This window comes from Ambystoma mexicanum, chromosome 7p, assembly GCF_040938575.1.
Source record: "Ambystoma mexicanum isolate Mex_15411 chromosome 7p, UKY_AmexF1_1, whole genome shotgun sequence".
Taxonomy (NCBI): domain Eukaryota; kingdom Metazoa; phylum Chordata; class Amphibia; order Caudata; family Ambystomatidae; genus Ambystoma; species Ambystoma mexicanum.
The window spans coordinates 925,594,532-925,618,515 of NC_090939.1; the positions used below are offsets into that span (position 1 = coordinate 925,594,532).

At 45.0% G+C, this 23,984-nt stretch overlaps 1 protein-coding gene across 2 annotated transcripts in view; it reads left to right on the plus strand.

The window, feature by feature from the left end:
• FILIP1L (filamin A interacting protein 1 like) overlaps positions 1-23,984 on the plus strand; it is a 1,652,893-nt gene that overhangs the window by 1,185,973 nt on the left and 442,936 nt on the right. For both annotated transcript variants that reach the window (XM_069637213.1, XM_069637214.1), the window contains one exon: positions 21,226-21,404. In XM_069637213.1, the coding sequence (XP_069493314.1) occupies positions 21,226-21,404 (179 nt within the window). The remainder of the gene's footprint in view (positions 1-21,225; positions 21,405-23,984) is intronic.

Consider the following 23,984-nt stretch of genomic DNA (forward strand, 5'->3'; position numbering starts at 1 on the left):
GAAAGTAAATTGGGTTTTCACGTGTGTCTGTTCAGGGTCGATGCCTCGTTCCACAAAGTAACTCGAGCTCAGATCTCCTTGTGGCCGCGATCCCTGTAGGCCACGAGGGGATCTGAGCTCGGTTTGCAGGGAACAAAAATGAGGGTATTCCTTAACGAGAAATCAGAAAATGTTTGACAAAGTATGGTCAACAGTGAGACGCTTAGATACATACATGAAACGAATTTACTTCCACAATCACAAGAGCCACCTGCAACACAAACTGTTTTCAGAGAAAGCTATTTATTAGTGTTTTGAATGCAAAACACACCATTTTTTAAAAAAAAAAAAACGCCTCTATTAAAAGCCATAAGGGTTCCCTGGATTCCAGAGATAGGCTGTCAATCTGCACTCCTGCACTCCTGCACTCCTGCATGCACAAAATTTGCCTGGATAGGGATGCAGATTGGGTTCTGATGCATTCATGATTCATTCATCAGGAGGTATTTGTATTTATTTTATTTATAGAGTGCCTCAGGCCCCAGGGCATCCAGGTGCGTATTTTAGTTACAACATGATAAGGCAGACGGAGCAATACAATTACAGTTTAAATTACAGTTACAGTTATAAACATATATGCATGATGCAGTTACGGGATGAGCAGAAAGTCATAACCTATGTGAAGAGGTGAGGCAGGTGGCTTACGTGTGGGGGGTGGTTGGCTTGTAGATGATGGGTCTTGGGCGGTTAGCCAGGCTTTGGCAATGTTTTTAAATCTGTGGAAGGAAGGTTCAGATCTTAGTAAGTTGGGGAGCGAATTCCAGAGTTTCAAAGCCATTACTGGGAAGCTGGCTCCGCCAGATCTTTGAAGGTTGAAGCGTGGTAGTTCCGTGGAACTCCAAGGTAGTTCCTGGAACCTCACAAGATGCCCAGGCTTGCAGAGTCATGCTTGCCAGGATACAGTGTTCAGATGCCAGTGCAGGAATGTTGACGATAGATGTTTGTCAGGCCCTCAAGCTACAAGATGGACACTAAAGCTGGGCAGCCCCGGCATCGTTGAGGATTCCAGAGGACACAAGAGGAGTGTGGTGAGTGGGTCCGCAGATGCAGTCGTAACACAGAGGAAGTTGGAATAAATCTTTGATCACTCATTGTCTCTATAGATGGAGGTCTGGCCAACAGAAATTGCATGATGGGCAGTGCCCCAAGCTGGGAGTTTCCATACTATGCCAACCTCTGCTCCCACCAAGACCACTCCCCAATGCTGCTAACAGCCTTATGGATACCAATTTCCTGTCTCCCTTATGCTTGCACTAAGGCAAGGCCCCAAATGTCTGACACACACACGCGTCCTTTCTCCTGCCCAAACTGGTCCTTTACAGCACGTGTGTCAGGAGCTTAGGACACTGCTATACTGGCAGACACCACATGATGAAAATAGACTTTCTTCCTCTTCAAATCACCCCAGCCAACCGAATTCCATTCTTGTCCGGGAACATAACTTTTATAATAGTGCTAGCACCTGACCTTTTTTAACTTTAGCAGCTTGTGTGGGTGTGTCAGCCAATCATTTTGCTCCTAACATGGGCTTTATCTATGAAGCCAAGCTTGCATTATGAGCAAGTTGAGTTATGTTCCCCACCCTGTTTAAACCACCTTTATTGTTCACACACCGCCTTGCTCAAAACCCCTTCAGTTCCTCAACTCAAATCACCCACCCCCCTTGATCCTCCAGCTCCCAAACTTCCACTTCACACCTCTCAACACTGCTGCCTAACTTAGGCCTCACGGGGCTCCCTTCTCCATTCCATGGACAACCATGGAAATAAATAGAGGACATGCCTCCATTTCCATAGAAGTCATCTTAGGTGTATTATCTTGTGTTAAACCAAGGCTCACACACTCACCACTGCCCATTATTATACACAAAAAGCATCACTCTTAGCACCCCAGTTCTCATCCCTGGGGTACTAAAAGCAATAATACTCGGGTTGCAGGGTTTGACCAGGTGGTAATGCCTGAGGGTCCCCCATTAACTCGGGTCCATTTCAGCCAGTTCAGTCCTTTTAAATGGGTATTATTTCTTAATTATTTCATTAATCACCAACTCACTTTTTATGTTAGCGCTGAATACTGGAAGGGGCGACCGGTCCACAGACCCCTTTCTATCCCTTTATCCTGTTCACTCTGTTCCTATCTCTGAGGAATTAGCACCAAACATTCCTGCCCTCCTGTGATGCTGGACATTCATTGGAGGGACAGGGCCTCCCTGTCCTTATCATGTGTGTTCTGTGTTATTTTCTAGACAGTAGTCCAGTTGGGATCACTGGCAGTGCAGCTATTCCTCTTTTTGTTTGCGGTGAACAGAGACCCTTGGGATACCCTTATGGCACCCATGGGTGGGGGTACAATCCTATAGCCCTAGTGTATGTTTTGGGCACCTGTGTGTTGCCCACAGAGCAGGGTATGGGCTGGTGGCAGCTTCATGATGATGTGACAGGAGCTCTGGGTAGCCTCCATTTTAGGATACCCAGGCCCTGCCACAGGAATCAGTGGATTCCTGCTAGAAGACAAGATGACCCCTGGGGCCTCTTGGTTTCTATTGCCTGTTACCTTGTTTTCCAAATGTCCCGGGAAGCCCTGACTCTGTCCCTTCCCCTGATTAGCTGTTGGGTGGAAGAACCATATATGATATTGTGGGGGAAGTCCAAGCCAGACTGGCTGGAGCCTTCCCAATGACTGTATGTTGGGGTGGGACCTGTGTGAATAGAGTGTGTGAAAAATATGCATTCTTTGTTGTGGGTGTCTAGTTTCTGTGTGCATGACACAATCAATGACACAGCCTGCTTAAACTGACATGAATGCAGTGTAGTGTGCCGAATGGCTGGTTCCTTGCCACAATCGACATTCCTTGTTATGGGTGTCTCGGTGGAAGTGAATGGCCTCAATGCCTGTGAGCCTGATTGTCTGCCTGCCTGCATGAATGCCCTTCTGTGTGATTGGCTGACTGAGCCTGGCTCAGCCAGAGTGAATGAGGGACAGATGTGTATATCTGGGGACCTCTCACTTACAAATTTGTTCAGTTGGTGAAGTCGAAACTTGAAGCTCAAGCTCATCCTTGAAGCCCAGCTGCTGCATTTCCTTGGATCTAATCTAAAAGCTGTTGAGTCTGTCGATGACTGATCCAAGAGAGGACCTGGCTAGGAGACCTCTCCCTGAGCTACGAGGGACCATCATACAAAAACTGCTGTTCTTCATCGAGGTACCCTGGAAGCCAGTTCTGTGAGTCTGACGTCCGGAGAAGGAGTCCGCCGAGAATACTGAAGCGAGCGCCTGGACATCAAGGGTCATCGAAGTCCATTGACGTCGACCAGGGTTCTGAAGATTTCCGTTACTGCTGGAAGCCAGTTGAATTGTGTCGGCCGGAAGCAGGGCACCTTGATGGCGTGCTGTTCGACGTCCGGAGCCGAAATGCTATGCATTGACTAAAAACACTTCAACAAGGGCTCCCTTGCCATCACCGTCAACCACTTTGTCGTGCTGGAGAAAGCCAATGTCGCCGACTACCGAGGAATATCCACCAGTGGGTTTCCCGCCACCAGAAGCCGACAAAGATGTCTCGAGGACACTGACAGAGTGAATATCCGAGGTCCAGCCCGTGGTTGAGTCCTGATCGCGGAAGCTGTCCTGAGATATGTGTCACAGCTGCAGCACCAACAGGAAAAGGACTGATGAAGCAACTCCCAAAACGGGCCTACATTCATCACTGAGTCTTATTTGCAGCACCAAACACTTTGCATTGAGGTCTGCCGCACGCCTCACCTTCCCAGGACTTCCACCATCGAGGAAACGATCATTGAAGAGCACAGCAAAGGTCACAGCATCTGTAACTGCACCAATGTTCCACTTTTCCTCCAGGTTCTGGATGCCCAGGGCTCCTGCTTGAAAGGGAGCACACCCTCAAAGGATCCCGTCGACGAATCATCGAAGAACTCTTCCACTTCAAGTACATCAAGGTTGTTCAATGTTTTAAGCAAGAAGCAAGGCTTATTGAGCATTTAAAGACTGGGCTTGTTAATTATTTTATTACAGGTTGACCAGATGGGGGTCTCCTCATTTCGAATCGTGCATCTATATCCAAATAAAGAATTCTGCCATTGCTGAACCTTAACCTGTGTTCCATCCTTATTATCTTTGCTGATACACATTACTGAAAGATGTGTATGCTCTTTTATAACTACCAGCAGTTGATGCATTTTAAAGGAATCTAAAGCCTGGTACCACATAGAATTTTATAGATTTGCCATTATAGAATTACCGAAGTATAAAGTGTGTTATTGATTGTGTATATATCTCTGAACCTTATTTTTTATATAAAGAACTGTGTTTGCACATACCATAATGTGTGGACATTCCTTTGTTTGGGCTCTGGGACTTACTGTACTTAGGAACCAGCATGCATCACCTCCTGAGATCTTAAGCCTTGGTTGCTCGAACATAGCTACCATATAGAGAACCTTGGCTGGGGTGCTCTGTGCCTCTGCTTTGCCATATAGAGGGCAGAAGTACAGATACCCCCTTCCAGTCTTTACACCACCTGCCAGTCCTTTTACTAATTTCTGCTTAAATCCTCTCACTGCGCATCTGAGATGCTGCATACCTGGGAGTTGCTCTATGCCCTTTTGCTATTTATTTATTTTTATGTTATTGTTTAAAGCATGGACCTAGCCCGACAGCAGCAGAGAGCTGTAGACGGTTTGTGTAGCCAGCATTCGGGCTAGCATCTTTAACAGTAGCATTGTACTGTACGTTTCTTTCTGTGCGGCCATTGATATTAGTCCATGGGCAGGGGCTTTTGAAAAAGCCACGCTTTGAGAGATTTGGGAACTTGGACAATTCTGGCAGCATTCCGAGTCAATAGTAGGAACCAGTTCCAGATGGTGGGTGCGTGACAAGAGAAGGGTTGTTTGCGGGTTCTCTCTTTGCGGACTAGTTGGGATTTGAGCTGGTTGTCTCTGTATGATTTTAGACTTTAGCCATATTCTGGTCTGAAAGATGCTAATTGTCCCTGAACCACAAGAAGGGAGCCGAACACTAGGTATAAGTGTTTTACTATGGCTGTGAACTAATTCCATTATTTCTAATGGTTCCCCTTTGCCCCTCTCCATGGACGTTATATCATTCACCATATCCTGCTGAAACAAATGAACACAGTCTAAGAAACCTGGGGGAAACTGTTATTTGACTGCTGTAACCCTAGCCGAACTGTTTGATGTCTCTCTTTGTTCTTTCCATCAGGTTGATGTAATGCCGTTGAACCTGATTTTTCATAGCATAAGCAGTAGTCCATCCTGGAAGCAAGATAGAGCAATCGATTACCTTCACATATAGCCCCACTTGTCCTTGGTGAAGAAATGCTGATCTATAGTTTTATTCACATGAAAAAATCAGCACATATTGATCAGCTCATAACTACCCCTGAATATAAATGAAATGTTCACGCAAGGTCCCCTTTTCATTGAGTAGGCTTCAAATAATAACAGGGCCCACTCCCCAACCTTCCCTGGATCTGCACTATGTTTCCAACCAACCGGTCACTTGCCACACCCAACTTGCCACTCATGCGAGCGGCAAGGAGTGCTGCGATGTGATCCATAGCTCTCCTCAAGTGGAAGTGGAGGGGCCTTCACCAACCAGCAACCAGATCTCCTAGTGGTTTCACATGGGGATTAAAAATCAAGGCGCAGCGACTTAGTTCCTGGGAAAATGTGCACGCATTTGTTCTTATTTTATCAAAAATGTTTCTTTGACGAAACACTCCAACAACATCAATATATATGATAAAATAAAATGTTACCATAAACACAAAATCCCTAACAAATATTACACCTGAAGAGAACATTTTGGGCCCGATTCATGGAATCGTGCGCATTTTTCCCTCATGTACTGCGTGCCGAGAACAAACCTGCGTGATCCGGTGCGCATATAAACATCTGTGCGCAATGCGTATTCATGGAACTCTATGCGCATTATAGCCCTATGCGCAAGTGGCAGCCGGAACGCCCCTCACACGCCCACACGCAGAGACAAAACAGCCAGAAACTGCCACATTTGCGCCACACCAGATGCAAACACATGCTCCCTGAAATCATTGCCTGGGGTCCCCCCCCAAACCCCCAAGCAGGCCTGCACCTTGGAGACACTGTGCAAGGTCCCCCGTGACTGTCACCGGCACCCCAACAACATGTGCTGCGTTTCTCATAACTTGTGAAAACCTGCATGCAAACCCAGTAATCCATTCCTGTACCGCGCAATGATGTGTACACACACCCCAAAGTACGATCGGAACCCCATCTGCTCGCACGCCCCCCACAATCTGACATGCAAATGCACCTCCATATTTGCACATCCACCGGGCGAGTACTTACGCCTGCTTTCAGCTGGTGTAGAGTTCGATGGCTGTGCGTTGGTTTTTCGCAGGTCGGAGGATGCACGGTCAGATCCATGAATTTGCTTTTACGTGAGCTGTTGTGGGGGTGCGAGGGACTGCCTACAGGCTGTCCCTCGGCACGCCCACCTTTGAGAAAGTTCTTCCCCATTTTCCGTGTTCTGCCCAAGTATCCGTTTGGTACTTGTGTGGAGTCTTGCGCAAGGCCCTTGATAGCTCGCAGAGGTGTGCCAAGCCTGCGTGAACTCCACACAAGTACTGCGCATTTGATTCCATGAATCGAGGAACAGGGATTTTCGCCTGATTTCACGTGCAACTCCCCTTTTTCCGTGCAGTTTATTGTATGAATCGGACCCCAAGTATTTCAATGTCTTACATTATATAGATAAGGAAGTCTCACAACATTGCAAGACTGGAAGAGTTGCAGACAATCTTGGATAGACCTTTAAAGGTGTTACTTGAGATAGGTGTATTTTGCTCTGTGGCGGAACGTCTGGAACTTTGCTGTCCACCAGGGTTCTGTATACACAGAAACTAGTACTGCTACTTGGAAGGCTTCTTCTTGATTGTGTGTCATTGAGTAAAGCAAGACTTAATTTATAAAATCAAGGGACCTTCACTGTTTTTTTTACTAATGGAATTTATCATAAATGAAATATTTGACCCGAACAAAGAATAAGTCCAGAAGGAAAAACAGCACATAGTCACTAGGGGTTCATGCAAATATATAGCTTGTATTAAACACACGTATTTACAGTTTTGTGTGAAACATAGAACATAGAATGTTAAGAAAACTAAACCATAATGTTTTCAAATGAGGAAAGAAATATATACACCTTGAACATAGTGTGGTAAAGAAAAGAAAATTAATAAATTGTAGAACATAGAACAGAAAGATAATTGCTTAATCAACAGTTCAAACTTTGCATTAGTTTACACATTGAAACAAATTCATAGGTTGATCCAGTGGTCTAAACGTTGTCCATCTGGGGAGATTGCGTCTAACTCACAATGATTGAATATCTATGTAGAGACAGTTATATTGGGACCAAAATGTCCCAAGTGGTTAAATGCCAGATAATTCCAACTGGATGTGTGCCAACGTCGCAGGGGGTAGTTTAAGTGGGGATCCCACTTCCAAAAGTGTAGCAATCTATATATAGTATTGTATCACTTGACCAAATGAAGTTGGTACAAAGGTCCCCCTTGCTTGCAAAATGATGTTTCGGCAGCCTTGGCGTCCATCATGTATCAAAAATTAGAGGGACGTGGAAGCTGCCTTCTTCAGGGCTGTTGAGTGACCCTTGTGGAAAAGAGACCAAGAGAGAAAAAACATTGCTCAATTCTTCTCATGGTATAGTGGTGTTTCCCTGCTGAACTTACAAGGGTGGATTAAAAAAAAGTTGGCTGAATCAGAACTGGTTGGGAAATAATCTCCAAAAATAGCACATGTTAAACTTTAAAGGAAAGAAGGAACCTTAAATGGGAGATAGAGTGAACTTGGTGTGGACTCTTGTCTCTATAGGGCTGTGGTGGCCTTGATAAATAGAAATCACACCACAGAAACCTTATGGGCACTCTCTTATTGTTGCAGACTCTCCGGACTGGGCGTAGCAGGAGGGAGGGATAGTTGCAGTCGTCGTGCGTGGGGCGGCAGGTTGGAAGAAAATGTATTTCCGTGGCTGCCTCACTGGGCTGCTCTGTGCAGCTTGCACCCTCGGGATAATGCTCTGTAAGGTGGTTACAGAGAGAAAAATTAAATCATGAAATGGAGGGGAGGCATGAATCTCCTAACGTATTGGCCTGTGCGCATTTAGTGGATGAGAAAAATGTGAAGCACAGTACCTGAATATGAAAAATCATTGGATAATCCAGGTTTTTCTTCATATACAGAAGGACTCCCAAAGTGGGGGAGGATCAAACGGTGTATGGCCGTCTGTTTTCTTTCTTTCTGTAGCAAGAGGGGAGAAAAGAAAAGAAAGGGCTGGTTTGGAAAGTTGAAAACTGGGCGGATTACATGTTGAAGTGCAATGGAATACACGTCCCCAAACGCTGCTTGTGTGTCCTGGGAGGCACAGAGCCCGGGGGAAGCTTACCTGTGTCTGAATGTTGCTGTGCGCTGGGTCAAGACTCGAAGGACAGCCTGCTGCCGAAAGATGTGCATTCGGCAAGTGCAGGGCTGCGGAAATGAAGGCAGGCACGGGCTGGGGATGGGCCGAGGGTGTGTGGGTCTCTGGTCCAATCAGGATACTGAAAAATTCAGAGTCCAGATTGGCCCGAGCCAAAGCAATGCAGAAATGGAAGCTGACGGGATGTTGCTCGTCTCTGCGCTCGGCTGCGGTGGCACAAGTGTTGCAGAGACGGCCGCTGAAGCGGAAGGCATAGGAGTCTTTGCAGTAGAGCCCTGCAGATGTAGACCGCGATGCGTGCGCTGAAGGTGAGTACAGCAAAAGAGATGTGTCATGCGAGCTGGAGAGGCTCGGTGGGTTGAGTGGGAAGGAGGCTCGAATCTCGAGTCCTGGAATATCCCTGACCAAAGTGGAAAATAAATGGAGGTGTCACTCGATCTGATTTGGTGGTGACACCGGGCAGATCCGATGCCCTGAGAAGCTCCAGGGTGGCCGGGGGATTGACCGACCCATTGCGTGTACGTGACTGTGTATGAGCAGTCCAAGGCCGTGGGGTGTGTATTATTTGGACCAATCCGGAGATGGATGTAATGAAGAAAGTCTCCGTGTGTAAGGGAACAGAAGGATAAATATTAAGAAAGACACTGGAAGGTTGCGGCAAGAAACTTCTGGTGCATACAGGCCAGAGTGGTTGGGGACAAAAAATCCGCTCCCAACAGTAATAAATTATCTTTGTGGGAAGAGTTGTTGTTCATTAAGGCCATGTGTGACAGAATCCATTCTATGTATTCAACGACATTCAAGATCTAGCAGGCAACCCTGGATGTTGGGTCAGTTTCGAACCCGTTCAATGACCCACCATTTTATGTCCTGGGTGTTGTGTTTCTTCTCCATGTAGTGCTTTACTAGTGGAGATGTCATATTTTTGCAGCAGATTCTTGAACGGTGTTCAGATATCCGTATGCCGACATTGCTCATGGTCTGTCCAATATAACGTAAGTGGCATGGGCATTCTATGCAGTATACCACTTGATTTGTTTTACAGTTCGAAACATCATTGAGGGTCCATGTTTTAGTTCCGATGAAATTGTTGAATTTTCATAGTGAATTGGCATACTGAGCAGGTACCACATGGGTAATGCCCTTTGAGTGGTCGTAGATTCCAGATGTGAGTTTGGGGAGATTTTTTGTTGTACATAGAATGTACCAAGTGTTCTTTCAAATTGCGTCCCCTCTTGAATGCAAATCTGTGTTTATTTTGATCTGGGAGGCAGAGTCTATCTATGGGCCAATACTTGTAAATGATGTTTTTGATTTGAAAAGCATGTTGTCCGTGGGTAATGGCACATGTGATTTTATCATTCTCTGCATCTCAGGTTTTGGGTGTGAGAAGTGAATCACGACATGTAAAACGGGCTCTTTTAAGAGATCTTGACACCAGTTTTTTGGGGTAGCCGCGTTGTTTGAGTCTGTCACTTAGAAGGTTGGCATCTTGATAAAAGTTGTCTAAAGAGGTACAATTCCTGCGAAGTCTTAGGAATTGCCCATACAGTAAGTTTTCCTTGATATGTTGAGGATGATCGCTTTGGAAATGTAACAAAGTATTGCGATCAGTGGGTTTGCGAAAAGTGGTGCATGTTAATTTGCCTTGGTCGTGTTGAATTCTCAAATCTAGGAAATGGATACAGGAATTACTGTATTCAAATGTAAATTGTCTGTCTTGGCTAGATGTGTTGAGCCAGGAGCAAAATTCTAGTAGGGCCTCTTCTGTGCCTTCCCATAGGCATATGATGTCGTCTATATATCGACCCCATTGTTTGATATGCTCTCTCCATCTGTTAAGATGACTGAGAACAAATGTGGCCTCAAAGTTTGCCATGAATAAAATGGCCAAACTTGGGGCAAATGCTGCCCCCATGGCGGTACCTTTTGTTTGTAGGCAGAATTGTTGATTAAATTCAAAAAAGTTTTTGCAAAGGGCCAATGTCATAATTTCAATGAGAAATTCTGGGGGAGTTTTCATGTCGATATTGGTAGCAGTCAGATATTTGTACACACAGTCAATGGCTGCTTGTTGGGGTATGCTGGTGTGTAGTGCTTTGATATCTAGAGTGACTAATAACTGTTTGTGTTGGTCAAAGTCTAAGTTTTCAAATAACTGGATGGTGTGCATGGTGTCTCGAATATATGTGTCCGTTTTGGTACTTATGGGTTTTAAAAAATGGTCAACAAATTTACATAAAGGTTCAAGTATGGACCCGCAGCCCGACACAATAGGTCTCCCCGGAGGATTGGTTGGATTTTTATGAATTTTGGGGAGGGCATATAGGCAGGGTGTTCTGCCTTGGGATGTCTGGAGAAATTCAGATTTTTTTTCCGATATCCAGTCTCTTTCTAATGCAAATGCTACCATGGCTGAAATTTCTATTTTCAAGTCTTTGGTGGGGTCTTTCTTTAGTAATTTATAGCTCTCTGAGTCATTCAGGAGTTCCATGATCATGTGATGGTATTGATCTGATTTCATGATCACGATCCCACCCCCGTGATCCGCGGGTTTGATTATAAGCTCCGGTTGTTTGGATAATGCAGAGAGAGCTTCTCTTTCTTGTCTGGTGATATTTTGTTGTTTGATGGCGCAATTCCTCTTACTTAGTGCTCTAAGGTCCCGCAGGACGCATCTTTCAAACGTAAGGAGATCATCTGGGACCTGATTGTCAGAGGGTGCGAATGTGGATTTGGGATGTAAGCCTGTGTCTAGATCTGTTTCGGTGTTTTCATGCTCATGAAAAAATGAGCGTAATCTCACGGTGCGGAGGAACCTTCGAATTTCCATCTCACTGTTGTACCAATCTGTGCTACTGGTAGGTACAAATGAAAGGCCTTTGGAAAGTACTGAGATCTGTGAGGTTGTGAGTGGAGCCTTTGCTAAATTAAAGATGGGTAGTTCTAGATCTGGCTCTAAATTGGTCTCCTCCTGCATCTTTGGTCGTCTGCGTTGGCCTTGGAAGGCGGGGTTCCATGGTGGTGGGCCCCAACTTCCGCCAGTCCCTCCTCGGCTTAAAACAGGATGCGGGGGAGGTGGGCGTAGTTCTGTGGTTGTGGGTAGCCAAATTGATTGGGTTGAAATGGGTTGTAACCCCAGTTGGAATTACCACTTGACGAGCTGCTGCTAGACCCTGAAAAGTTAACCCCTCTCTTCCTTGGTCTTTGCTGTCCAGACTGGGGATTACCCATCTGTTTTATATTTTTAGAATATTCCTCAGTTGTGTAAGGGTATACTAATCCTGTGTTGAACTCTTTAATATTCTTCTGTAATTTATTAGTTTTCCGAGTTAGAGTATTGGTTTTGAAGATAGCAAATTGTTTGTTTATCGCCTCTATTTGATTTTTAGCATCAGAAATGAGTGTGCTGTTCATGAATATCCTCTCTTCATCTTCCAGAGATTTTTGAAGTTCCGAACTAATTATCTGTGCAGTTGTTACTGTGAGGACCATAAGGTCCCTGCTGCATTTTGTACCAGGGTTCTGACTGATGGAAATTTGCACCTGTGTAAACAGTGTTTACAAATGCAAAATTACCTTAATTGCCAGGTGAGGAGGCAGATTAGGCAGAATACGCCCCATGTTGGACCATGCTTCTATGAGTCACATATACATATAGATCCTGTGTCACTGGCAGGCAAAAACCATCACAAATCACCACAGAGTAGAGGGCATCATTCATCACCAGAAATGAAGCAGGCTCGGTGATGCAACACAATTCTTCTGGCATAGTCAGGAATAAAAACAAATCATGTCAGGAATGTTTTCAGAATTTGCATATTTTGACAGCTAAAGTATCTTCTAGAATGGCGATGCATTCCCTCATTGGATGGTTTGAGTTTTCTGTACATGTTTGCATTCATGAGACTCCTGACAGCCATCCATCACTTGGTGGATCTAAGCTTCCCGATGCTAAAGTCCTCCAAGATTGAAGTCATCTTTCGCCCCTCCTCTGATGCTAACCCCACACTCCCAGCTCTCATCTCCCCCTCGTGACCTCCTCGCTCCTTCACCTCAAGGCTTGCAATCTCAGGGTCCTTATTGGCAGTACCCTTAGACTCCAGGTGCTCATTACGGCAACCGCTACTGCTGTTAGGATTAACCTTTTCAATATATGGACAACATTAGTCACACAAACAAATTGCACACGACAAAGCAAAATAAGAGTTTGAGGCTGGAGGAGAGAGGGATATTCTAAGAGGTCAGTCTGCACAGCATCTTAATGAAAATAAAAGACATGGTTATTGTCCTTACTGGCAGCCTTAAACATTTCATGTCTAGCAGGTGATCCACCCCTGCAGGAACCTTTCTTATTATAAATAGTGATCACTTTGTTACACCCTCCACTCTATCGCTCCAATTCAACACACAACAACACAATAGACAAGACCCAGGAACGAAACACAGTTCAGTCAGAGTTACACATCAGATATCAAAAGTACATGGGCAGGAAGGATAGCTCAGGGGCAGCACGTTTGTCTTGGAAGCAAGACAACGCAGCGCAACACAGGTTTGAATTCTGATCCTGCACTAAGAAACCACTCGATGGTATTAAGTACGTTATAAATGAACAATAAAATACACAGAAAGGCGGGATAAGATTTTGTCAGCCACATCTCAAGAACTGCACTAATAACTCATACAACTTCTTCAACAATGCCCAGATATCCAAGTACACATGTTTTCTGTCCCGCCTTACACACATCACACCACAAATCTCGTATTTCTGTCCTTAAGCTAAGAAAAATGTATTATTGTTTAGCCTACTCCTTGGTCTTCTTCTCTGCTGTTTCTCTCCATAAACAAAGTTTTAAAATTCACTGAATGTGCCCATTCCCACCTCTGCTCCTTCTCTCACCTCGCCACTCCTCCGCTGCAATGCCCTTCCCCCGATCCAAGCCCGGCCATCAGTGGAAAGGTGTACTATCAGACTCAATCTCCACCTCTTAGCCAATAAAATGGCATCGTGCACCCCCAGACCGCCCCCAGGCTCCCGCTCCTGGTTATGTCTCACTCCTATCGATGAAATGTAATGCTGTATACTATGTGGCACCAGGCCCCTGTTTGTGTCCTTTATGTCTGTTCCCTAGTCTCGGCCCAGCTTGCTCACATATTTCCATAACTAGAAGCCTTGGAAACTTGCAAATAGGAGATTCATTTGCATAGAAGTTTGTACTTATGTGTCCATCAGAGGTAAGTCAATGAAATGTCTGCATACTATTTCACAAAGGTATCTATCGGCACGACCGACTTCTTATCTATCTCTTCAAATCCAGCCACGTAACGACTGTGTGAAGAAATTCTTCAAGCTCTCCCCATCTTCATACAGGTTCAGAACCCCTGCAGATGGCAAACAGCTTCTGTCATTTTCTATTGTGAAGTTTCTAATAGGCCCAGGGCACAATGATTTGGTGATAGCACTTCGAAGTTAAGCACACCACTGAACAAAGACAGTGATAGACGTCAATAAATGCATCCAGGTTAGTTCCTGAAGCATGCTAGACATAGAAACAATACTCAAGACCTCAGATCCTGCTATTTATTCCGCTTGTTATGATAAAAAAAATATAAGGTCAGTCGGTTCTACCTTGGATCTCTGCAAGAATACAAATGACTTAAATGCTGTCTTTGTGTCATCGTTTTTATGGTGGGCATGGCTGAGAAGGACAAAGTGGGCTCAAACGGGTTCTATCTGACTTCCTCCATGTTGGCTGTATTTCCCACGCATTGAATGCATGTCTATGAATTGTGTCAAACTATTATTTTACTTCTCGAGATCACCTGTGCTTTTTATGTATGTTTCATTCTGTTTATGTGTAATGCTTATGTAATGCTTATGTATAATGCGTTTATGGCAAACTGCCAAATAAAGTTGTGTAAATCATTATATCTAGCGTGGTCTAGGTCCAGGAAAGGTTTACAAAAGAAAAATAACTTACTTAACTGTCCTGCGGGGACCTTAACAGGGATTGGCCTCACACTTTGCTACAAATCAGGACATTCTGATCTCCCATTCTACACTCCCTCCCCTCCCTCCTCCTCCTTCTCTCCTGTCACAATGGAATATGTTACGAGAGCTTTCTCCCCATGAAGGTCTCTTCTAAACAGGTCTCCCCTTGTTCATCCAGGACCATCAGGGATAACATTGGCTCTCTTGCCCCTGCTCTCGTTGATTTCTGCAGTCACTTTTTTGTCACTGATCCTTCCCCTCCCCCTCAAGCACTCCCTTGTGGCCCACTCTTGAAAAAAAATCCTCTGATCCTTCCTGCCCTGCCAGATATTGCCCCATCTCCATCACCCCTTCCTGGGGAAACTGCTTGAGAAGCTGGCCTTGCCTCAACTCAACTCTCACACTGAACTTGTTGATGGCCTCCACGATCATCAATCTGGATGCTGAGCATCCAGAGGCACAGAAACTGCTCTTCTGAACACCCGTGAAGAACTGATCGCATCTCTGGACTCCAACTCTCTGGTTGTCCTCATCCTTCTCGATCTCTCTTCTGCATTTGACACAGTCAACCATTCCATCCTCATACAGAGGCTCCATGATACACTTGGTATCTCGGAACGGGCTCTGGATTGGCTTTCCTCTTTCACCATTAACCGCTCCTCTCAAATCATCCTTGGACCCTTATCCTCTCCCACTTCCATCTCTACCTGTGGTGCCCCCCAGTGCTCTATTCTCTCCCCCTTTATCTTTAACATCGACCTTGCTCTCCTTGCACTCCTCATCTCCTCTTTCTCCTCCAACTTCCAGTGTTATGCAGACAACACACAGCTCTTCTTCAGACTCCCTGATGACCACCTTGCACCCTCCATCGTCCCTGACTGCCTATCTGCCATCCAGTCCTGGTGCGCCCCAATGATCTCTGCCTCAATGCCTGTAAACCTGAGATCCTTCCCATTGGGACCCCTGCTACCTCCTTCTTCTCCTAACTCTGGCCTTCCTCCTTGGGCTCTCCCCCTTCGCCTTCAACTGAAGCTAGAAACCATGGAGTCATTTTTAACTCATCTCTCTCCTTCCTCTCTCACACTCAGGACATTGCCAAGAAGTCCAACTATCAGCTCTTCCTTGTCAAAGGGATTTTACCTTCTCTCACTTTCCCTCAGATGCTCAATGTTACTCAAGCCCTGGTTCTCTCTAGACTTGACTACTGTAACAACCTCCTCCTGAACCTTCCCTCTTCAACCCTGCAACCCCTCCAGCTTATCCAGAATTGAGCAGTGAGACTTATCCTTGGCCTAAAGCTCAGGGACCGCATCTCGCCTGTACTAAAAAGTCTTCACTGGCTCCCGGTTGCTGCACAGATTAAATTCAAACCCCTCTGCATCATCCACAAGGCTGTCTATGCCCAGGGACCCACTATGTCACTAAAAACTCCCTGTCTAGACCACTTTGTTCCTCTGGCACCAACTCTCTGTGTGTAAAGTGTTTTGCTAAACAAAGTGCAGGTGGTCTCTCACTTTCTTCTTCGGGCTGCCTCCTCTGGATTAGCCTCCCCCTCCCTCTGCGTCTTGAGCAGGATCTCCTCACATTCCGGAAGCTCCTAAAGACCTTCCTCTTTTCCTCCTCTTTTCCTCCTTCTCACCCTCTGCTAATCCCACAGTTGCTGAAACACTGTTCATGGCCCTTGTGCATCCTCAGGGCCTTGACCTCCCACACCAATTCTTCCCAGCGCCTGTCTATCCACAGCACTTAGCATCTGCACACCCTCCGCTCTGGAGGCTCGCACTTCTGCACTTGCACGTTCTGAATACTCACAAGACATAGTAGGTTCGTCCCTGCACCCTCTGTTCTTAAATATTGTGTTGTAATGTGTTTACCTCCCCTGCTCCCTCCCTGCCCTGTGGCAGTTATGAGACAGTAATGTGTAAGCGCCTGAAAAGCAAACAATAAATAAATAAATACATTTTCTTTATTGCCCAAAACGTGTAGCATTCTTTTTGCCAGTGTTCATTTCATCCATACGTTCGGCCGAAATGTGGCTAGATCGGTGCTCTATTTTCTGTGAAGCTCATGGTGTCAGGGTAATGGAAATATGTGCAAGATATAGGTCTAGTTGATTTATATGAGTGTCTATCTTACTTTTCTAGATGCCTCGCTCAGGTAAAGTTATGTGTTTGTGTGTGTGGGGATGGAAAGGACCAGCAGACACACATATGAGATAGCAGAGGCAAAGCGTTAAGAACTGCCTTCAATAATTTGTGTACAGCCTACAACCTCAGACTGCAATCCAGAAAGGCCTGTCTCATACTTACGAGGTCAATACATTGAGGGCTATTCAAATGTGTAATAAAAACACCTTTTATTATTATTATAACACACTTAATACCCAGAGGTTTCTAAGTGTCGATCCACACGGGGATCGAACCGGTGTTGCTCATGTCATCTTGTTTCCAAGGAGAACCGTTGCTCCTGAGCTATTCTTCTGATCACAGAGCTTAAAAGCGGGAGAACTCGGTGATGCAGTTCTAAAGAAAACAGCGCAAACATTATTGATTCTAGAGAGCAGACATGCATAGGGAACCGTCTCTCACCCTTACTGGAGCCGCAGGCTTCAATATATATATTCCAGATAACCTGCTTGAGGGCCAAAAGCCGAAAACGGCCCTGGGGTGTTTCATGAAAATCCCTGGTTCCACAGAAGAAGCAACAGCCGATATGGCGGTCTGAAAAAGCAGCCATCTTTTGGGAACAATGCACTTCTTAAAGGTCAGCACATTTGGTATTGCCATTATAAGGGAAAGAAAAGCACAATGGCAATTTAATTTTCACACTGTGTGAGTACTGTACTTCATATACCCATTTTGCAAAACAAGCATTGGCAAAGTCAACAATGTAACCCCTGAGGTACATGGGTGTTCATGCATGTGTCATCCCACCCACCTGCCTTGTGCTTGGACGTTGGCAAAACTAATGATGGTGCAGAACACCCCAACGCAGATTCACTGAATGGCGCAAATGCACCGCCCAAGAGCCAAAACTATTGGTGGTGCTAAAGCGCCTTTCTGTGCCAAACGCAATTAGCATCACTGAGTGGCACCTAGGAGCTAAAACTAATGGCAGTTGTTACAAAATCCTTGATGACCTGAAGAAGTACAAAGTGGAGTAAAGGCTGTGATGCGCTGTGCTCAAACTTACACCACAGCTCAGCTAAAAGGTGCACAATTCAAACAGGTTACGCAGATAAAACAACACGCTATGGGCCTCATTATAAGATGTGCGGAATGGGTTTAACGGCGCCGGTAATGGTGCCAGCGCCATTAAATGCACTCCGCACTATTACAAGGTTCCCTCGCGGGACCCGCTGTGGACATCTGGTTTATCCAGACGTCCATAGTGGGTCCCGCGAGGGAACCAGGGAGCTAACAACGGGCCCATTATGAGTGGGCCCGTTGTTAGCTCCCTCCCCATTCCCATTGAGCCCTATGGGGGCTCAAATGGGAATGGGGAAGGACCGGGCCCGGGTTCCCTGAAGGAGGAATTACCGGGCCCTCCATACTCGGAATGGCCCAGTAATTCCCCATTCCCAAAGTCGTAATGAGGCCCTATATCTCATAGATAGTATTTGCCAAGGGTGGCTACACGCTCTAGGAAGATAACATAGCAGGGCCAATGTTCAAAACAAAACAGTACAGAAATTACTAAAGAAAAGGAGTTTCCAAACACGTCTATTTCAAAGAAATCGCTCCCTACTAACACACTAAGAACACCAAAAAAAGAACCCCACAAGAGTAGAAGTAATACAGGCAGAATGCAAATCAGAAATAAGTAGTCTACATGGTTTTCGCGTCCTTTTGCCAACACCCGTTCTTCCGACGGGTGTTTTGCCACAGGAGATTTGCCGAAAATTCCCATTGAGTTTTATTTGGGGGGGGTGGTATTGGGAATGTCAGAAAATTCCAGGCATTAGTTAAAACTAATGGGAACCGCACACCTATTGGCTGGTTAAATAGCGAGTGCACTAGGACAAAATCTAACTTGCTCTCCTTGCTACAAAATCCCTTGTGAAAATTGTGGCAAGAGCTAATTCCAAAAAAAAAAGAAGCCAGGAGGAAATGAGTGCTTGATCAAAACTCCTGGCAGGATCTGGTAAACGCTGCTCCTAAAAATGACTCAACAATATTCTGGGAACTAGTGGCCCTGGGCCCAGAATACAAACATACTCGGGTGATCTATTTAGCCTTCATGGTGGTGAGCATGGCTTTTGACAAGGCCATGCATCATAAATTGTGGCATGTGAACCAGTCAATGAACTGCCCGGCTGAATTACTGTCACTACTGGACGTCATGCATCAGAACACAAATGCATGTTTTAGAAGTTGATCACATGGCCATTGCACTGACTCTTTTATGGTAAGAACGGGGGTTAGGCATGGATGTGTGTTGGACCCCTTCTCGTTTTGCCTGTATATCAACGGTCTCCGCTCCACCTTGATCGCAGTAGGTGCCGATATACCTAAACGGGGGCCCAGGGCACTACCGACTTTGGTGCTTACAGATGATACTGTGCTTATGGCCGTACTTCTCGCTCGCTCCACAGGTTGATCACAGAATACACTCAGTTTATGAATCGCATAGGCTTACATTTCAACGACAAGAAATCCTCAGCAATGGTGTGCCACAGGGCTAGGCGACCAGCAAGATTCCCGGTAATGCTAAGCAATCATTGCAGAATTCCATTGGTAGCCAAATTAAATTACTTAGGAGTCCTCTTTGTATCAGGAAAGGGTGTCCACAAAGCAAGTCAAAGAAGTTCTTGAAAATTAAAATCTTCAGTTTTCTGTGAATGTGGAGCGGGGCATCCCAAATTCTCTGATGGCCAATGGTAGATTGTTCGAAAGGTAGGACGCTGCCATTTCCATCCTTCTAAAACCAAGTTCCTTTTTCCTAAAGGCTGCAACCACTAGTGTTGTATTACCTGAGGATCTCAGATGGCATTCTACCTTCTGTTCACAGTCAATGCATAGAGGGATATAGAGTAGGTAAACTGTTGTCGCATATTATAGAGCTTGGGGAAGGATAATAAATAGGTGGAAAGTGCATAATGTGATGTGAACACCCCGTTCCAAGGCCGGAACGGGGGTAACGCCCGGCAGCCTAAGTTAAAGGCCTGAGCGAAGCAAGGCCCCATTAATGAAGGCTCTGGGCCGTTAATGAGGGCTCTGGGCCGTTAACTCCCGTTCCAGCCCATGGGACCGTGTGCTAACGCCATTAGCACCCTGGGGTCACCAAAGTGGTAACCCGGGATGTGAAAAAAAAGGTATTTTTATTCATTGAATGGGATGCTGCGCAAGTCCCGTTCAATGAATGAAAATACTTTGCCAAAGATGGCCTCCATGGAAAGGGAAGGCGGGACTCCATACGGAGCACCTCTTTACTTTGCATGGCGGCCAGCCGGGCCCTGAGGATGGCGCGGCAGCAATGTCACCAGGCGACGCTGATGGAAAAAGGTAAGTGGGGGGTGGGGATTTGGGCTTTGGCAAAGAAAAAGAAGTGAAGGGGTGGGGAAAGATGGCGGCCCGCGACGGGGCGACAGGCTGCAGTTCTGTGGAATGCAGGCTGAGATTGGAAATTTCAGCCCACGTTCTGTGGGACCTAATTGGCTGCACCCCCCGCCCTGGTTGCAGATGTGATGTGAGTTCACTTAGAATGAGATGGTGTCATCTGGACAAAGTCACTTAGAAGGTGAGGGCTGTGGGATTCTGCAGGTGGTGGCTGCCCACGAAGCAGCACCTGGGGGTCACAAAGTGCTCTGATTAGGTGACTTGGTAGGAGACGAAATAAAGCTCTAGTCTTGCTGCAGCTGTGCTTACATGCTTCATCATAGAAATCATGAATAAATCAAGAAAACAACTGTAAAATGTGTGGAAACGGGGAAAGGAATGTTTCTTGCTAAATATTCACTAACATATTGAAATAATTAATTGGACAAAACAATGTGCTTATAGTATAACATACATTTAAAACTTGGAACCATGTTTATTTTGTAAAAATGTTTGCGTATTTTGACAGCAAGGGATTCAATTTGTTTATCAGTGCTTAGCTTGTGGGAGTATTTGCCAGGGATCAGCTCTGGCACCTATTGTTGAGTCCTGGCACTATTGTCTCAGAGTCCCTTTAATTATCAAGTGGTGATAGTCAGCGCATCCACCAAGCACAATGAGCAGCTGTGCGCTGCAGTGTAACCCCAGTTATGTGGGAGCTGCTATGGGTGGTGGCAGCAGTGGCGCCTGCTGGCAGAGTCACAGGAGTGCTAGAAAATATTTGGGCACTGGCACGTATTTTGTTTTAACAAATTAAGAAGTGATTGTGGTTCGTCTTCTTTCCCCTTCTTTCTGTCTTTTATAGACTTGATGGTTTGTGAAAGCTAAAATACTAATAACTATTTGATTAACTGGCAGCGCAAAATTGAAGGTTCCCGTTAAAAAAATAATGATACTGTTTACTGTCAAGCACAGCGCCCAGATGCCTACTGGGTGTGCTATACAAATTGCAAAATAAATAAATAAATACAAATGCTGTTTCAAACATCGGTAAGGAGCATAGCAGAACATATGCTAACGTGATGCGGCCTGCACGTTTGATGGTTAGTAGGCCATAATAACACGTGTTCCCATTTACAGCTGGACAGGTTGGTAGAGAAACAAAAGGAGACGCACAGGAGAATGCTGGACCAGCTTCTCATGGTGGAACAATCCCAGAGGCAGACGCTGTATGAGCTGGAGGACGAGAAGCGGAAGCACACCGAGTACATGGAGAAAAGCGACGAGTTCACCAACCTGCTCGAGCAGGAACGCGAACGGTAAGGCTGCTTTGCAGCACGTGTGAAAAGATGCGCAGAGCAGTAACACTTGGGCCAGAATGTAAATCTGGTATCTTTTCTGGAAATTGCTAACACACAGTACTGACGTGTCCTTAATCCATACTGGAATTTTAGATGCTGTATCTGGCAAACAGGCCTTTGAACTTGTTTTCTTTTCCGTTTGAAAATGTTGCTAACATGTCAATGTTCAGGCTGTCTGAAAAATGAGATGTGATTTCTTTTTCAGTCTGTTAACAGCTTGGGGAACTAGATGGATAATGATACATAGCAGGAGTATTTTGAAGTTTATTTTAGCACATTGAGTTCTACGGATTACACGCATTCTAAGCAGTGGAAGGAATTTCAACACAGGCACTAGATGTTAATCTGAAATTTAAAAAAATCCGTTTTATGAGATTGCAATTGTAATTGTTCTTTTATAATATGCTTAATACCAGTAAGTGGTTTTTAAGTGCGGGATCGGGATTTGAACCTGTATTGTGCTGTGTTATCTTGCTTTCAAGACAAAAGAGTCAGCCTTGAGTTATCCTTCCTCACAGGATACTGCTCTGAATTTGTGTTTTTGTTCACCCTTTCGTTTTAGTGGCCAGTTTACAAAGAAGTTAGAATGAGTAACTCTGATTTACTCTTTGGTTACACCAGGAGAAAGATGTTTTAATTACAGAATAAGTTACTGTGATTAACAATGACTCACCTATGACGTACACCTTGAGAGGGCTAATTGATTAAAAAAACAAGTTATTATTGGTTACTCTCACTTACTCCTCAAGAAGGCTATTTGATTCACAAAACAGGTTTCTTATGAGTAACTCTGGCATAAAATGGCTGCCCAGCACTATGGGTAAGGGTTGCTGTTCCCACACACCAAGCATAGTGAATAATAACAGGAGGTAAAGGGGCCTTGATGACTGGTCCATCTCCCTCTCATTATTGCCCTACCAGCGTAAACACGCTGACTTGCAGAAGAGGAGTCCTCTTTTTCTTGTCAGTCAGCGTGTCTATAGGGGTGGGCCATCTGGTCCTCCAAGAAGGCACAGTGTGGTAAATGGAGTGTTTTTTTTTATTGTAATGTGTTTGTATGCATGCATGTATGGCTTGTACGCATGAATGTATGTATGTTGGTATTTGAGTTCATGAAGGCGTGCTTGCAAGGAGTTGAATGAATGAAGTATGAATGTGTGAGTGGAAGTGTTTGTGTGCATGGGTGTGTGACAGTCCACACCCCTAAATTTAGGGGTGGGGCAGCTGGGGGCATGGCATTCATTTTTGCTTTACCCTTTATGCACAGCATTGTGCATAAAGGTTAAAGCAAAAAAATGTAAATTAATTTGTATTACTTGCATAGACCGGCCTACACTGAATTAGGCCAGTCGATTCATGTAATAACACTTAGGTCAGCTTTGCACCTTGATACACAATAACTATGCATCAAGGGTCAAGCCAAGGTGGTAAGTGTTATTACCTGGCTAGACTATCCTAGAGTGAACGTAGGCCAGGCTATACATGTAGTAACACTTAAGTTTGCTTTACCCTTGTTAAGAGTAAAGCAAACAGGATAAGTGTTATTATGTGGATACACTGGCCTGCATTGAATGTAGGCCCTTTTAGCCACGTAATAACACGTATGTTTACGTTTTCCTTGATGCAGGATTGTTGAGCATAAAGGGTAAAGCAAGCATGACAAGTGTTGTCCCTGGCCTACATTGAATATAGGCAAGTCTAGCCAGGTAATAACACCAAACTTGTTTATTTGTGTCCTTGATGCACAGTTACTGTGAATCAAGAGTAAAGTAAAAATGGTTAGTGTTGTCACTGGCCTACATTCAGTGTGGGACAATCTAGCTCGGTAATGACACTTATCATGTTTGCTTTACCCTTGATGCAGTCTGCATCAAGGGTAAAGCAAACATGATAAGTGGTGTTACCTGGCTAGACTGTCCTACATTTGTCGTGTTAGCCTGCATATACTTTCTTATTTTGGCATGTCATTTTATTAATAGCTGGAGAAGCCTACATTGAATGTTGATCAGTATAGCCATGTAATAACACTTATCATGTTTGCTTTACCCTTAATGCCAAGTAGGAAAAAGCCATGCCACAATAAGAAAGTATATGCAGACTGGCACTACCAGTGTTAGTTTGCATATATTTTCTTAATGTGGCATGACATTTTTTAATTATGATTAAGGTAAAGGTATCCATGATAAGTGTTATTACCTGGCTAGGCTGGCTTAGAATGATGGCTCCAGTCTCACCATATATTCTGCGTGTATCATGGTATTATTGTACTTTGCATCAAGGGTAAAAGCAGAACATAAGTGTGATTACTTGGTTCTTTGGCATTTCTTGGTACAGTAAGTCTGGCTATACTTTCTGTAGAATGGCATTTGTTTACTGGCTGGGAGTTCTTGTATGGTAATAACGGCATATATTGCTGTAGCATGCATGACCATGTATGGGCACAGCCAGAATGTATACATTGGGGCATGTTGTGGGCAATGGCATCTTGAAAATGCATTGGAAAATGGTACTGTGCACTGTTGGTGACCTGAATCTGTT